Source organism: Limulus polyphemus, unplaced genomic scaffold (genome assembly GCF_000517525.1).
Source record: "Limulus polyphemus unplaced genomic scaffold, Limulus_polyphemus-2.1.2 Scaffold1054, whole genome shotgun sequence".
NCBI classification, from domain to species: Eukaryota; Metazoa; Arthropoda; class Merostomata; order Xiphosura; family Limulidae; genus Limulus; species Limulus polyphemus.
The window spans coordinates 154,811-170,266 of NW_013666664.1; the positions used below are offsets into that span (position 1 = coordinate 154,811).

Genomic DNA, 15,456 nt, shown 5'->3' on the forward strand with positions numbered 1-15,456 from the left:
TTCAAAATCAATAGGCTTCTTCACACAGGATTATTAATTGTCTTTACTGAATATTTCATCCAGAAGGGTCCAAATCTTGCCGAGTTAGGCAAATGCTTCCAAGAACTTCGGAACCTGTATCATTAATTTCAGTGCTTTCAGTTTCCCTTTTCCAGCAAACAAGCTAATCATGTCATATCCAGTTCATGAATGAAGGCTTATCATCGCTTTGCAAACATCACTTCCCAACGCTTTAGTTAGTTTTGTGATGTCAACAAGCCTCACAGATGATTTTGAACCTCGTCTCAAGAGGATTCTGCTGGTGACGCTCTGGCTCATCCCTAGGCAAATAATGAAGACATTATCTGTCACAATAACTAGATTTGGGAAGTTCTCTGCAGTGTGCTTGGCATACAACAGAAGATACGTGTCCTCCTCTTCTTGTCCAGATATCAGCACATCAATCCCCTTCTATTGAATGTTTGTAACAGAATGCACGTGTCCTCCTCTTCTTGTCCAGATATCAGCACGTCAGTCCCTTTCCATTGAATGTTTATAACAAAAGACACGTGTCCTCCTCTTCTTGTCCAGATATCAGCACATCAGTCCCCTTCTATTGAATGTTTGTAACAGAATGCACGTGTCCTCCTCTTCTTGTCCAGATATCAGCACGTCAATCCCTTTCCATTGAATGTTTATAACAAAAGACACGTGTCCTCTCTTCTTGTTCGGATATCAGCACGTCAATCCCTCCCATTGAATGTTTGTGAATGAAGCATACCAATTATTTAAAATCTCCTGCAAAACGAAAAATGTGACCGTGAATTCTCCTAACACTTAATGGCATACTACATTAGTTACACAATTATTATTATGAATATAGCAAAAGCCATGAGCTACGATGTTCTAGACATGAATGTAAAAGTTTTACATTTTTGTTATTGGAATATTTTTTCCCAGCGTCTTCCTTAAAATTTCAGGATAACTCATTGAACTTACTTGTGCATATTGTACATTTACAATCACAATACTTGATATTCCACGTGAGTCGGTATGATTTGCTTTGACAGGTATCGGTGCTTGTGTATTTCATTACCTGATTTAAGAATATATACACGATATATATACTTTAACTCAAAATTGGCGATATACAGGCTGATTTGGATACATATTACGAACAGCTATCAGAAGGCAAGCAAAATATCTCGGGACAAAATGTGGAACACGTGAGTATATACACATACATCAACAGCAAAGAGTGTTGGGATACTTGTTTGCTGCAAACTCAAAAGGTGATCATGAAAATCACACAGCGCAGCATTTATCATATTTATGGGTTTCATATTTGTACATATATCCACCTAAATATAATGTAGAGTACAGAAAGCACAATAAATATCACGTTCAAGTAACAGCAGCTTATGTTTTATGTTGAAAATTGTACAGAATGTAGGAGCTAATTTATAAAATATAATTGCAAATAATGACACAATTTCCACAAAGTAAATGCAGCTGCAGGCCACAACTAATTTGAGATAAATTTTGTCAAAATTTGTTAAGGTTACATTTGATGTAGATGCCCACCTGCAAACCAACATGCATTTTTGATGATTTTAATGAATTGGTGGCCATCTTTACAAACGGCTGCCAAAAAGTCACTTAACTGTGGATCTCAAAAGTCCATCACATTTTTTAGACACTAAAGACATAAGACTAACTAAAAACAAAATAGTAGCACTTAGTCCCTCTGTTTGGTAGTCAGATCTGGTCTGACTCATGGACTATAACATGCTTTAATCACTGCTAAAATTTAGCAAGGACGTTTAAGTGCAAGAAAACTGATATACTGATCATTTAAAATACAGTTTTTAATTGGACAACGTCTAAAGTTAGTTATGATGAAATTGTTATTATAAAAAGAAAAGATATGTATTGTGAACAGACCTTTTTAGTTCTGATATTTTCATTAATACATTTTTTCTTCAGTGTGATAATCTTCCTTTATTAATTTTCATGACGGATACTTTATTTATCTTATATATAGAATCTCCCAGTATAGCATACAAAGAGAAAAACTTTTCTGATATAGATTACCACATATTGAATATTTTGGGATGGTTTAAACCAATGATATTTGTCCTATTTTCCATCTGCAATTTTATAATATTTAATATTATTTAAAGAAAATAACATTTCTTATATACATATTTCTAAAACACAAGCTTTTTATTTATTTATTCTCCTATTTAAGGTTAAGTTTCAAAACCTACTATACTTTGAAACTTAGAAATTTTGAAAATATATATATATATATATTGTAATTTATTTAGTTATAAATCTGGATCGATATGATACAAATTTCCTGCAGTTCGGCACTTGGAAAGAAGAAGAGATTCCATGTTTTGTTTCATATAACATTATAGCATGATATAACAGTTATAACATGAACATTACCGTGTCTTTCCTAATTTTAATCAACACCTGTGTCCTCATATGATGTGAAACAGGTTCTTCAACAGGTGTGTTGAATTGTTAAGGTGTTTCCCAAATTGCTTTTACAGTTTTTGATCATTGTGTTTTGGCGAGATTTTCACGAAATTTATTTTGCCCAAATTTCTAGAAAAAACAAGTTCAACAACTTTCCTTTACACAATTGTTTGGGTAATTAGTGGAATGTATGATTCCGATATGCTTAAATAATTCAACACGTTTACCATATTTTACTTACTTTGTATTAAATAGAAACTATCTATAGAGCTCACGGAACAACAACTTACCGGCTGAAATTATTTTCGTTTAATTTTAGTCACTAAATATTTTACGACATATTCTCTGACATAATATTCATTTTGTTATACGGCTTTTTTATATTAATATTTTTTATCATTATTTTTACATTGGCAAAACTGTGGTGAAACTGATCATAACTCATTGGATACGAAATTATGCCTTAAACGTCTTATAATTAAAGTAATAGTACTTACTTTTAAAGTCCCGTCCCACCAAACATGTTCGCCCTTTCAGCCGTGGGGGCGCTATAATGTGACGGCCAATCCCATTATTCGTTGGTAAAAGAGTAGCTCAAGAGTTGGCGGTGGGTGGTGATGACTAGCTGCCTTTCCTCTAGTCTTACTCTGCTAAATTAGGGACGTCTAGCGCAGATAGCCCTCGTGTAGCTTTGTGCGAAATTCAAAACAAACAAACAAATACTTTTAAAGTTTCACAACTAACGACAGCTATTTCCCTGCGGTAAAACACGTGTTTTCAATTAAACAGTCTTCATCAATTACGTATTTTTGTATTATCTACTGATAAAATATGAACTTAACATATGTCTTCAGTAGATGCGTTAAATAGCAAAAGGAGATTTTTGGCTGTATACTTTCCAAGAATTGTGCTCTTAAACAAGAGCAGTAAAAACCTATATCTTATAATTTTGGAATTCGCTGCACGATTTTAATTACGCGTTTTAAAGGTGGTATGCACACTTAGATGACAGTTAGATCTAAAATCATTTACAAGTCAAGAGTCCACGATTAAATGTACCCACTGTGTTGAAATGATGGTTTCATTCAACTTTTAATCTTTACATGGCAAGAAAACAAAACTAAGCAGGATTCGATGTGATTCTGATTCAAGCATGAAAAACTGCTGTATTTCCTCGGTAAACTTGTATTTGTTCACTAAAACATTTAAAGCTACCAGCAACCAGAGAACATAATACATAACATATTTGTATGTTACACTGTGTATTGTCCCAGTTTCTCTGAGTTCTTAGGTATTCAGAGTTGCTTCGTACAGAATCAGAAACGGAAACTGAGTTAGTATAGAATTTGTTTTAGTACTTGATATTATATGTTCAAACACTCGACAACTATAAACCATATCTTTCAAAAATAACTGATCTCGTAATCTGGTTATTGTTGTTAAAAACCAGTTCAAATATCTTTACACTACAACTTGCGCCATGACAACAGTTTATCTTACAGAGATCAATCACTTATATCTTATTAATTTTAAAACTGCCGTTGAAGTTTGGTTTCTTTGGTTTATTTGTTGTTAAGTGCAGAGCTTCGCAATGGGCTATCTGTACTCTTCACACCCACGGATATATCTAAACCCAATTTTAGCGTCGTAAGCCTGCAAGGCTTGCCGCTGAGCCATTTGGGGTGTCATTGAAATTAATAACATTTGCATAATTTAAAATAATTTAATTTTCATTTGTATAAAGTTATTACTAGTTTATATATATACATATATATACAATGATAGGATAACCATGTAACTTTAAACATTAAAGTGACAGGTATGAAATATTTGCGTTTCTATGAGGGATTCCATGATTCTCTCATTCATAGAGGCCACAATGTTCCAATCAAGCTCCTTTATTACCCTCAGTCCGTATCTTGTTCCCTCCCCCCAAAGAAAATCCATTAAGACACTCGCCAGCGGTACCTTGCTGGGGGACTACGTCATATAGATAAGGACACTCTTCAGTCCAGTCCACCCCAAATACACCTACCAAGTTTGTTCCTGTTAGCTCCAGAACTGTGGGAGGATATGCATATTGTTTCAACGTGTTCTGTAGTTGGGTGGGTTTTTTTGGATTATTTGGTAAAGATGATGCCAAGTTTAGTCCAGGTAACGATAACGAATTAATTAATTACATGAATAGCTTTTTTTACAGGTTACGTTTACTTGTAGGCCTAAGTTCAAATAAAAGTGTTCGAATAACGTTTAAAACAGAACTTCCAAAAACTAGAAACTAAAGTACGCCTAACTTACAAATACAAAACTTACTTACAGAATTTCAATAACAGACGTATTAACCATCAATGTTTAACACTAATTGAATTACAGATGCAACAACTTATACTGTCAAACTGGCACTGAACTAGCTCAATCATTAATTCACTGCTTCAGTGATTATTGTATCCATATCTTACTCTTTTTCGACTTACTACACGAAACTACTTGATCCTTAACTTTAATGAAATTAATATTGCGTCATGCATCTTCATGTAAACAAACATCTAAATAAAAGTGTTAAAAATATAGCTTGCTACAATACATACAAAGGTACAAGCTGTATTAATGTGGGGTGCAGCTTAGAAGGATGACAAAGTGTACCAACCGTTCAGATGGTACTTCTTACAGCTGATAATAAGGATAACAAACTGGACCTACCGTTCAGGTGTTACTTCTTACAGCTGATAAGAGGGGTAACAATCTGTGTGCCGTTCAGGTGTTACTTCTTACAGCTGATAATAAGGATAACAAACTGGACCTACCGTTCAGGTGTTACTTCTTACAGCTGATAAGAGGGGTAACAAACTATCTCAGTATCCTTCAGCGTAGTAATGCTTGTTAGAGTAGTTACTATATGTTCATAAGATAATTTAGACTAAGGCTTTTAGAATGGATAATTGATTACTGCAAAATAAAATGTCTCAATATTTTCACGTGGGATTGTAATAATCTATTGTGTGATGTTCAAAAACTTTGAAACTTGGTGAAATACAGGCATTAAAGCTAATAATTTATCTTGTTTTCTAGAGATCCTACAGCTAAAGTTAATCCTATGACGAATCACATTGGGATGAAGATCTTTTCGAATCCTTTACGGTTTTGTCAAATAAAAGAAAAAACAGAATCGAACCCTGACGTATGTTCGAAACAATGGATCTGTTTTTGGCGGGAACAAGTTTGTTCAAGGTTATCTTGCATTGATGAAAGTCAGTTCGTGCTTCGTGTTTGCTTGCAAGTCATATATTTTGTTTAATCGTTAATTCTCCAATGAAACACACCTGCGATACTACTCGGAAAACAACAACAAAAAATATTAAAACTTCATGGAAATAAATGACTGATAATGTCAATATCATCGGAAAGTTCCTGTTTTTCTCACTCCTCCAAATGAAAAAAAAAACTTGACCACTCGGATATTATTTTATTTATATATTAAGCTAAAATATTTCTCCCTGTCTGTCTATCTAGCATATGAGGATTTATGGTGGTTCGCGTTTCACTGCTCTTCGCCCCCCCTTTTTTTGGGGGGGGGGAGCTATTAATGTCTCAGAGTCTCAGTCAAATCCCACTATTATGGCACACAAGAGTAGCTCAAGAATTTGTGATTGCATAGGGAGAGGAAGCACTTTGAATGTCGAAGGACGCCTTTGGCATTTTTACTGATTTGTCCAAAAGAATAGCACACTTAAATCGAGCCAATAAGAATGCTGGCAAATATAACCCGCCTTACATTTTTAGGCTCTACATGCTATTTTACCGAATTTATTACATTATCATTGCTACAGTTTGTTTTTTTTATGTTTTGAATAGGGGCAGTTAACTACTTTGCCGAAAAGTGGAGTACATTCCCCTCACCCCTCCTCCGGTTTCATGCCTATGCGTGGCAGTTGCTATCGGCAAGTTGACTTCCCTTCTGAAGTCCGTCAGTCCAAAATTAGGAACGGCTAAACGATAAAGTTCTAACACACAAACTCGTTTCTATTCATAACAGAGAATAAACCTAACGCTCCGTAATTGTGGTCTTTGTTTCCCCTAAATCAACACACTGATATTCAGGGATGACACACGACAAGAAAAATTTTATTTTTACAAAAATAAAAAGTCACGCAGTCGTATTACCATAAAATAGTACAATTATAATGGTAATTTAACATTGTAGGAAAATATGATATATATATATATTTATTTATTCAATATGAATAAACTGTCTTCACTTGTAACGGATAAAGTAGATTATGAAACATTCTTTATAATAAGCATCCTCTCTGTCATTTTATAAGTTATTTCGATATAACACTTACTTATTTTTCCAGGTTTAAGGCCGTTTATGTAAGAAGGTGATCTTGTATGTATGTAAATATAAAATGTTGTGTAACATGTTTAGCTCAGTTTTTACCAGCACTGTAATTCGTTTCATTTCATTTAGTTCACACGAGGAATATCTGCACTAGCCGTCCCTAATTTACCAGTGAAAGACTAGAGGGAAGACAGCTAGTCATCATCACCCACCGCCAACTCTTGGGCTAATCTTTTATCAACGAATAGTGGGATTTACCGTCACATTATAACGCCCCCATGGCCGAAAGGGTGAGCATGTTTGGTGGGACGGGGATTCGAACCCGTGAACCGCAGATTGCGAGTCGAGCGCCATAACCACCTGGCCATGCCGAGCCCATTTTATTTAGACTACTCGTTTCGATTTTCCTGTTAACAGCTAATTCTAACGTACACTGGTAAATTCTGTATTCATGAACACATGGTTGTCTGTGGCTCAGCGGTAAGTCTGGGGCTTACAACGCTACAAATCGAGTTTCGATACCGGTGATAGCCACATCACTGATACCACACTGTGTAGCTTTGTGCTTAACAAAAAACAAATAAACAAAAGTATATGAACACATCGGAGGTGAATAAGTATATTCTACTGAATAATGCCCCCTAGTGGCACAGCGATATGCCTGCAAACTTACAACGCTAGAAACTGGGTTTCGATACACGTGGTGGGTAGAGCACAGATGGTCAATTAGCTTTGTGCTTAATTACAAACAAACAAACTACTGAATAGTGATGATAATTTATTTTTAAAACTTTTTAATTTCATTTATTAGTAATCCAGTTACTAATAATTTAAATTATTAAACCTGCACTCTTGCCTGTTAACACGGGCCTGTTAATGTGTAAATTCAAATTTTAAATTCTTATTTCTGCATATTAAATACATACAAGTGTACAATTGTGGGGGCGGAGAGAAATGTGACACAGTAATAATCTATCTCAACGAGCCATTATTTCATAATTATTTCTACACATTGTCTTCCATGCTTAACTTATACGTGGGCCTAAAAGCTGAATTTTATATATAGTGTTATGCTCTCTAAATTAAAACTCATCATAAAGCGTATATGAATAATTTTCAGATCGTATGTTCGCTTCGACCTTCGAGTGTTTCAAAAATAAAAGCGTAACTGTGGTGGGATTGATGGTGGTCGCATCATAGCTAGCCATATTATAGGAAATAGAATTTAACTTGGCATGATTTCATTTACGACAAGCACTCCTACAAAATGCTCGTTACTTTTTAACCAATTCAAGTACGTACGATAATAATACGAGTACGATAGTACAGTGAGTAACATATCGTCCTACTTACAGCGTGAGATCTTTAAAAAAATGATTTTGTGCTGTTCTTAAACAAATAAAGAGGATCCATTTTGTGTTTGTTTTGGATATTCGCCCAAATTACACAAGGGCCATCTACGCTATCCGTTCTTAACTTTGAGCTACTGAAGGCTCCTAGTCAACAGCGCCTACCGCCAACTCTTGGGCTACTTGACCGTCATTCTTTCAAACAAACTCGCTGCCTTCTTCCATCCATGGTGGGAACTTGTGTTAATATATATTTCATTCCCAGAAGGGGACTGTAATATGACCAGAGGCGATCTGACACTTCACTTTCTCTTCACCCCACTGCGTGATTTAAGATTAAGTGGCACCTAAATTTAGATAATTTTGGATTATCGTGGAGGAGTTTTTTTTATATTGATCTAACTAGTGGGATTGCCTCAAGGTATCAGGAGGAGCTGTGAGGAGATCTGGAAATAAGACGAAGGAAGGAGAGTTCCCTAAAATCGTTGCCAAGTGTGGAGCGCGATTTAAGGCAACAGAACCAGAGTTTTCAAACTGGGTACCACGGTCCTCCCGGGGGCTTCCGGAACGTGACAGGGAGCTGCAGCAAAAGCACAAGATACACAATACTGTTAAGGTTCACAGTATCTATAGATTCATTGGGTTGGGGCCTCGGTCAGCATACGGAATATTCTGGGGGCGTTATGCTGAGAAAGGTTGCGAACACCTGCACTAAGTCATGCTCAGCTCAAACAGAATTAGAAGTTCTAAGCTAGATGTCAACTTACAAAACAGGTTTTTTTGTTGTAGTTTTTTTTGCTACATCTGACTGACATTATCGTATATGCTATAATCAACAAATCATTGATAAAAAATTACAATCTCTCGTAAAATTAGTATAGATATTGAATCTTTCGAACTTTTCTTGCAAAGATTAAATCTCTCAAACAGTTAGTATCAAGACTGAATATTCCGAACATCTGTCAAAGATTTTTATCTCCCAACCAGTGGCACAAAAATTAAAATTTTCACACTATCATTGCAAAAAATGAAATATCGTGAATTGCTAATACAAATCTTAAATCTATCAAAATATTAGCATTAAAATTTAATCTTCCGAAATATGAGTACGAAAATTAAATATCACGAGCCCTTCATACAAAAATTAAAACTTTTGAAACATTGGTACTGTAATTTTTCACGACTACCCATTTGAATCAACTTTTATCTGACGAACCATTGCGATCAAACTCTTTTTTTATAAGCTGATCTGAAAACGTTTTCGATCTTTCTGACTTTATAGTATATAGATATAGTCTGCAAGGTCGATCTTTTCACACACAAAAACACAACTAAAAATCTAGTGTTATTGTATAAACACTAGAATCATACAACTAGAATAATTAGAAAAGCTAATTTTTTAATATCACTTTTTTTTACTTGAAAAGCACGAAAATAAGCAAACAATAACACAAACTACACAATTTTTAATGATTGTTAAGTGTTTGAAAATACTTCTAATAATCATTGTTATCAAAAATTCCGGGTAAAAATATTTGTTTTTTGCTTTTCTTCAAGTTATATACACACACACACACATATATATATTTCTAACAAAAAGCTGTCTGTATTGAATTTCTCTATGAACAACTCTGAAAAAATATATCTAATTGCTTGAAATTGAAACCAATCGAAAGATTTTTGTGATTTCCCAAAGAATCCGGTTTATAATGGTGAATATGCTTGTTTGTTGTTAAGCGTAAATTTAAACAATGGGCTACCCGTTTTGTGACCACCACAAGTATCGAAACCCGTTTTTCAGCGGCGGGAGCCTTCAGACTTATCGCTGAGCCACTGGGGAGATCTAGTAAATATGAATGAAAATCGATATGGTAGACTATAAAAAAGAGTAGCAAAACTATATTAGAATCTTAGCAAGGATTAGAGACACCCTAGGCTTTGATTAGTGTATTAGTTTGGTCTTTAGGGGATCCTCTAAGTGCTAGGTGGAGTCAATAGGTGCCATGTTTCTTATAGACTTTTTTCCTTCCCCTTAAGATAATTTTGCCGGGATAACGTGGAACATTTTTTATATTATTTCTAACAATACCCATGAGGGTTTTGTTTAAGATTTCAATTACATATGGAAAATTATTTGAATATAACATTCCATTTTGCGGGTCATATGTCAAGTATTCAGAAGAAAACGTTTTATTAGAAAAAAATATAGTCATAATCTGAGCTGGAAGTTTTTGAAACAACAAAGCAATAGATTATGAATACTTCATTTAATGTGGTGTGCAAATCTTTTTTTTTTATTTTGATCGTATATTTTACAGTAACTAAAGCTTGTAAAACTAGTTTGTATAATCTATTTGATCTACATATGTATATACATTTATGACAGCAAAAGAAATGGGTGATAGGCAGTGCTGCCATCTGTTGTTTGATTCATTATCACATCTGTTATATTCAACGCAGAAAATGTGAAAGAATCAGACACATTAGAAGTTTTTAAAAATAATTTACGTTCAATACAAATACAAACCAAGAATGTATAAATAAGGTATACACATTATTTCAAATCTTGGCCGAGAGTTTTATGTCTAAAACATTATGCTGTCAAAGAGAATGACTTGTTGTTATAAGGTTGACTGCAGTTTGTAGTTTATTCATTATCTAATCAATTCCTTTTCATATTTTTTATTCTACAAAGTTTGGAATAAATTGAATAGTTATTTTTGTGGTGTCTAATTTGGCTCCGAAGTTTATTAAATATTTGGCTGTTTGATTACAATTAATTGGAAATATATTAAGTTAGGGAAAGTTTTGCTATTTGAAAAATTCTCACTAATAAGGTACAAATAGATAAAATACGTTTAATGTTATTTCTGCTCCCGTCAGATCTTTTGATCTTCTCAGGTCTCAATAATAATAAATCTTGTTCCTCCTTGATTAGGCCAAATTGAACAGTCGCCGAGCGACACTCTTGCCTCAACCTCCTTCCTTTAAACGGAACGACATAAATAGCTGTTGTCTACGATTAACCGAAGCAGTGAGAACTGAGTAACCGAGCTGCAAACTCCAGATCTCGGGGGAAGTCAGAGCATAGTAAGAAAGTTTGTAATAGAAGACACGCATAAAAGTTCGCTATCATTCAAGAGTGGAATAGAACACTTTTAGCGTTTCTACACGAGGCCGCTTTCCATTGTTGGCCTGACATGGGTTTCTTTATTACTTTCTCTCCTCTTGCTCTAGGAAAGGATAAGCAATATGAAGCCTATTATTTAAACGTAAGTTGAGTTGATGAGAGATTTGTAGTCATCGTTATAAACAAAATTATGTTGTACTTAAATTACATTCCTTACTGAGTTAAAGTTTTTGTTTGATTTCTTACATAACTGCTCTGTTGCGGTGAGAGAACGATGACTAGTGAAATGCCTTTTTGTTCTTCTATAAAATAGGTAATAATATATAGGTTACGGTTTGAACACCTTACTTCAACTTTGAGGAAATAACAGCGTGGTGTTGAACACGTTTCCAAGTAGTTACTTCGGTTATAAATGACATTTTAGAAAGTTTGGCTTGTATACCTCTGTGCTTGCTCATCAGTACGTGAAAACAAATGGATATATGACTCGTAAGTATGCATCACAAATGAAGTAAAAAACTTGGACAAAAATGACAAATTAACCAGGATTTGACCACTTATCTGGATAAAGAAATTTTGTATCAACACCACCAATGGCGAGAAATTCTTCGAATATACAGCATATATAAAGATACTAATTGAGGAACTTAAGCCCATTTTTCCAGGTGGAGTAATATCTTCGCTTATGGTGAGGATTTTGTAGGTGCCGCTAAAAAGTTCTAAGGCCGCTATCACGTGGCCGATATATTTATGACCAGTTCATTAAGTATGGTCACTAATAGAAAAAAAAATCAACGAAATTAGAAAACGCTGCTGTGCAGTTCCATATTATTACAACGTCTCACCAAATATGAATGCTGAAGTTAAACTTTCATGACGCATGTCTTTAACTTGAATATTGAACACAGTTTCTTATCGTTACGACTAATACACAAGATGTTAGTTGTAAGTGTGTGAAATCTGTTTCATTCGTAAGGTCGTGTAAAAGTTTTGGAAACACCGCCCTTGGGAGTCACGCTTTCAAATCTCAAGCATTCGAGTTGTTTACCATAACAGCTACGAACAAGACTTTTGCACAACCTTCCTGCACTCTCCTGGTTGAAACATGAGGAATTGGATATGGATTTTCTTAGTTTGTTTTTACTGGTTAGTTGGTTGGCACGTGCAATATGCGATCTCGGACAGTAGGCATACTGCGAGGAGTCTAATAAGACAGCCACGTTATTTCAGCCGTACTGTTAGTGACCACTCAGCCAGCAGATTAAGGGCGAGGAAGGTTAGTGGAACAACTTATTTTTTCTTAGTTATTGTTATAATGTATATAACCTTATATGTTCATTTAACAATGTGAAACTGAAATCTCAATTCTGTTATTATGAAGTAAAAAAAACATGTTTGTTCATCTATCTGTGTTTCATTCTGTTCACCTATAAGTCTATAACTGTCTGTGGTTGAGAACATCAACTAGACTGGTTTATATTCATCACTGCAGTTTCTAGACACTTCCAGTTACTTCCGTGGAGGTGTATTACTGTTATGGCGATGTAATGTTTTGAACCATCTTCAACATCGCACATTCGTAACATTAAATTATCTCTTCCATTTGATTGATCTAACTAAAAAAGATACTTTATAAGTTTTAATGAAGGTATTAGTAAAAAGTAATTTATCATTTTATGGAAAAGCTAAGTGAGAGAAGAATCTTAAAATATTCCGAGGAGCTGTGACTGTGTTTCTACAACTGCCAACAGTCTCCCGGTGGGTTAGCGGTGTTTCACCTGAATCCATGGAGAAAATAATTCCGATTTTGAAGAAAAGGATAAAATATGAAATTTAAGGCACGTTGTTTCAGAAAGAGAGAAATATTATTCGTTATTTTTTAAATGGATTTTAATTTTTTTAACACAGTTTTGTACTTTTGTAAATGTTCTATACATTTAAACTGATCTTGGTTCTTATTTCTTGAAGTTGCGATCTCGAGAAAGTTTCATAACCGTAAGACTATACGTAATTCTTGAAACATTAAACTGATTAAATTACACTGGGCATTCGGCTGTATTGTTTGAACTTTGTAGTTACTCATTTTCTATGTTTTGAACCCACTGACATAGTTGAAAGTTCTATGGAAAAAGTTAACTATGACATGTTTGACGTAATTCATGGTTGAAAGCTCTTTCTTCCGAAACTACTGTTTCTGCGCCATCTATTGGCAGTGAATGGAAATTGTTTCTTGTGAATTTACCTTTAGTTGGTGATTTTCGACACATTCATCTCAGTTTAGGAGTGGGTGTAAATATATGTATACATATTTATAGAATAAACTACACTTTCAAAAGTGATAAATGAAAATTGTCCGTACTACAATGACAATAATCCATAATCCAGTATTCGCTGAGAAGCTTACCGTGGACTGGTGTTTACTTAACACGGCAACAAATGACTATCGGAGGTAAAATATTTTACCACGTGCACATATGTCAACGTGGGCATTGCAAACATTGTCTTTTATTTTCCTGGGTAGCATACGAAGGTTAATCTCTCTCTCTCTTCTTTTTTTGTTTTTTTCTTTTAGCATGTATTCACTGACTGACAGGGGAATGTCGCTCTTACACATTGACTCGTTGGTTTAAGTAGTTAAACCAAATCTTTCTTCAATATTGGGTCAAAAAGCTTAGGGCCAATCAAATAACCTTCCCACTTGCCGGACCTTGAAGTTTTCCTTCTCTCATTGTCATATGAGGATAGTGTTTGCGCAACAGTTTGACACATTGCGTAAGTTGATGAAGTACATTCATGTCGAGTGCACATGACCTGCCAAAACCGATGACTCAGTTTATGTCCAGCAATTCTCGCCTGTTACGAACCGTTCATTATGGTGAAGGGGAGTTAAATTACATATCCGCTTGTTCTTTATTTCGTTTTAGTAACTTCCGTTCTTCTTGTTCTCGTTCATTTAACTTGTATATTTATTTATAAAATTTCAACCTTTTTATGTTTCAGCTTTTATCTATTTTATGCACATACATTTTCTTTTTTCCACCTCATTTCTGTTCTGTCTTGTCTAGTTTGGTCCAATCAGTTTTGTTGTTGTTGTTGAACCAGTCGCCCATTCGTGTCTCACACCCGGGGGAACGAGGGGGGGGGGTGGTGTGTGTGAAACTGTAGGGGGTTGAATTCAAATTCGACAAAATGGAAAATACTGTATTTCAGGGAGATTTTTTTGCACAGGGGGAATGTCCCCATGTACACCCCCTAAATTCAACAGTGCTTTCATTTATCTTTCTCTGCGCCGCTATATCTCGGCTATTTTCCCATCCACCTTTATATTATTTCTCTTTTCATAGTTCTAAGTTTTGATTTTTTCAGTAATTTGACTTCTTTCTTCATCTGCTCCCAGTGGCACAGCGGTATGTCTGAGGACTTACAACTCTAAAAACCGAGTTTCCATACCCGTGGTGGGCAGAGCACAGATAGCCAATTGTGCAGATGTGTGTTTAAGTACAAACAACAACTTTCTTCATCTTGTTTTTTTCATCATTATCATCCACCGATTTTCTACTCACCCCAGCTTTCTGTTTCCATTTCCAGCTTCCCTCGTTGTCTCTTTCTCGAACTCCCCTACGCTTCTTTTCGTTAATATTTGCATGTACTCTACCTCTTTAGTTACTTGTATGTAAATTCTTTTATTCTTCACACTTCTTTCCCTTTCTTCCGTCTGTACTCCTTATTTGTGTTTGTCGCTGTGTCTCAGTTTTCTGCCAGATGGCTTGTTGCCATCGGCATTTCCCATGTCACGTGATCTGTCGTTTATTATACCCTCGTAACAATTGCAAGAAATGTCACCTGAAGCGAATAGAAGAAAAATCATCGAGATATGTACGAATATCAGTCTAAACCTCAACAAACAAAAACCAATCGTTTCTACATGTCTGGCAAAGTTGAAAGTTACACAGCATCTCACAAAATAAGTAAATGGCTATTAAAACATCACTTTGTTAGTATACAAAACGAAAAAATTTCGTGTACATCTTGCAAATCGAAACAAACTCCTGAAAGTTGAAAGTTGTATGTATTATTGACGTGTAATCCACGGTCCAAATCAGTGGCGTAGCAAGAGTTCTCAGCACCCGGGGGCAAAGATGCTTTTGGCGCCCCTACCTCTGAAATGTTTT

At 35.0% G+C, this 15,456-nt stretch overlaps 2 protein-coding genes across 4 annotated transcripts in view; one reads left to right on the top strand and one right to left on the bottom strand.

The window, feature by feature from the left end:
• The window catches only part of LOC111086377, a gene marked incomplete at its 3' end in the record, with an annotated part of 167,971 nt that overhangs the window by 137,067 nt on the left and 15,448 nt on the right, over nucleotides 1-15,456 (bottom strand). The window lies entirely within an intron of this gene.
• LOC106461893 (vascular endothelial growth factor A-like) overlaps nucleotides 11,187-15,456 on the top strand; it is a 49,355-nt gene continuing 45,085 nt past the window's right edge. For 2 of the 3 annotated variants that reach the window (XM_013921760.2, XM_022388979.1), the window contains exon 1: nucleotides 11,197-12,560. In XM_013921760.2, the coding sequence (XP_013777214.1) occupies nucleotides 12,390-12,560 (171 nt within the window). In that variant the 5' untranslated portion in view covers nucleotides 11,197-12,389. Of the gene's footprint in view, nucleotides 12,561-15,456 lie in introns of all 3 variants that reach the window. The other variant, XM_013921761.2, reaches the window with a different exon arrangement.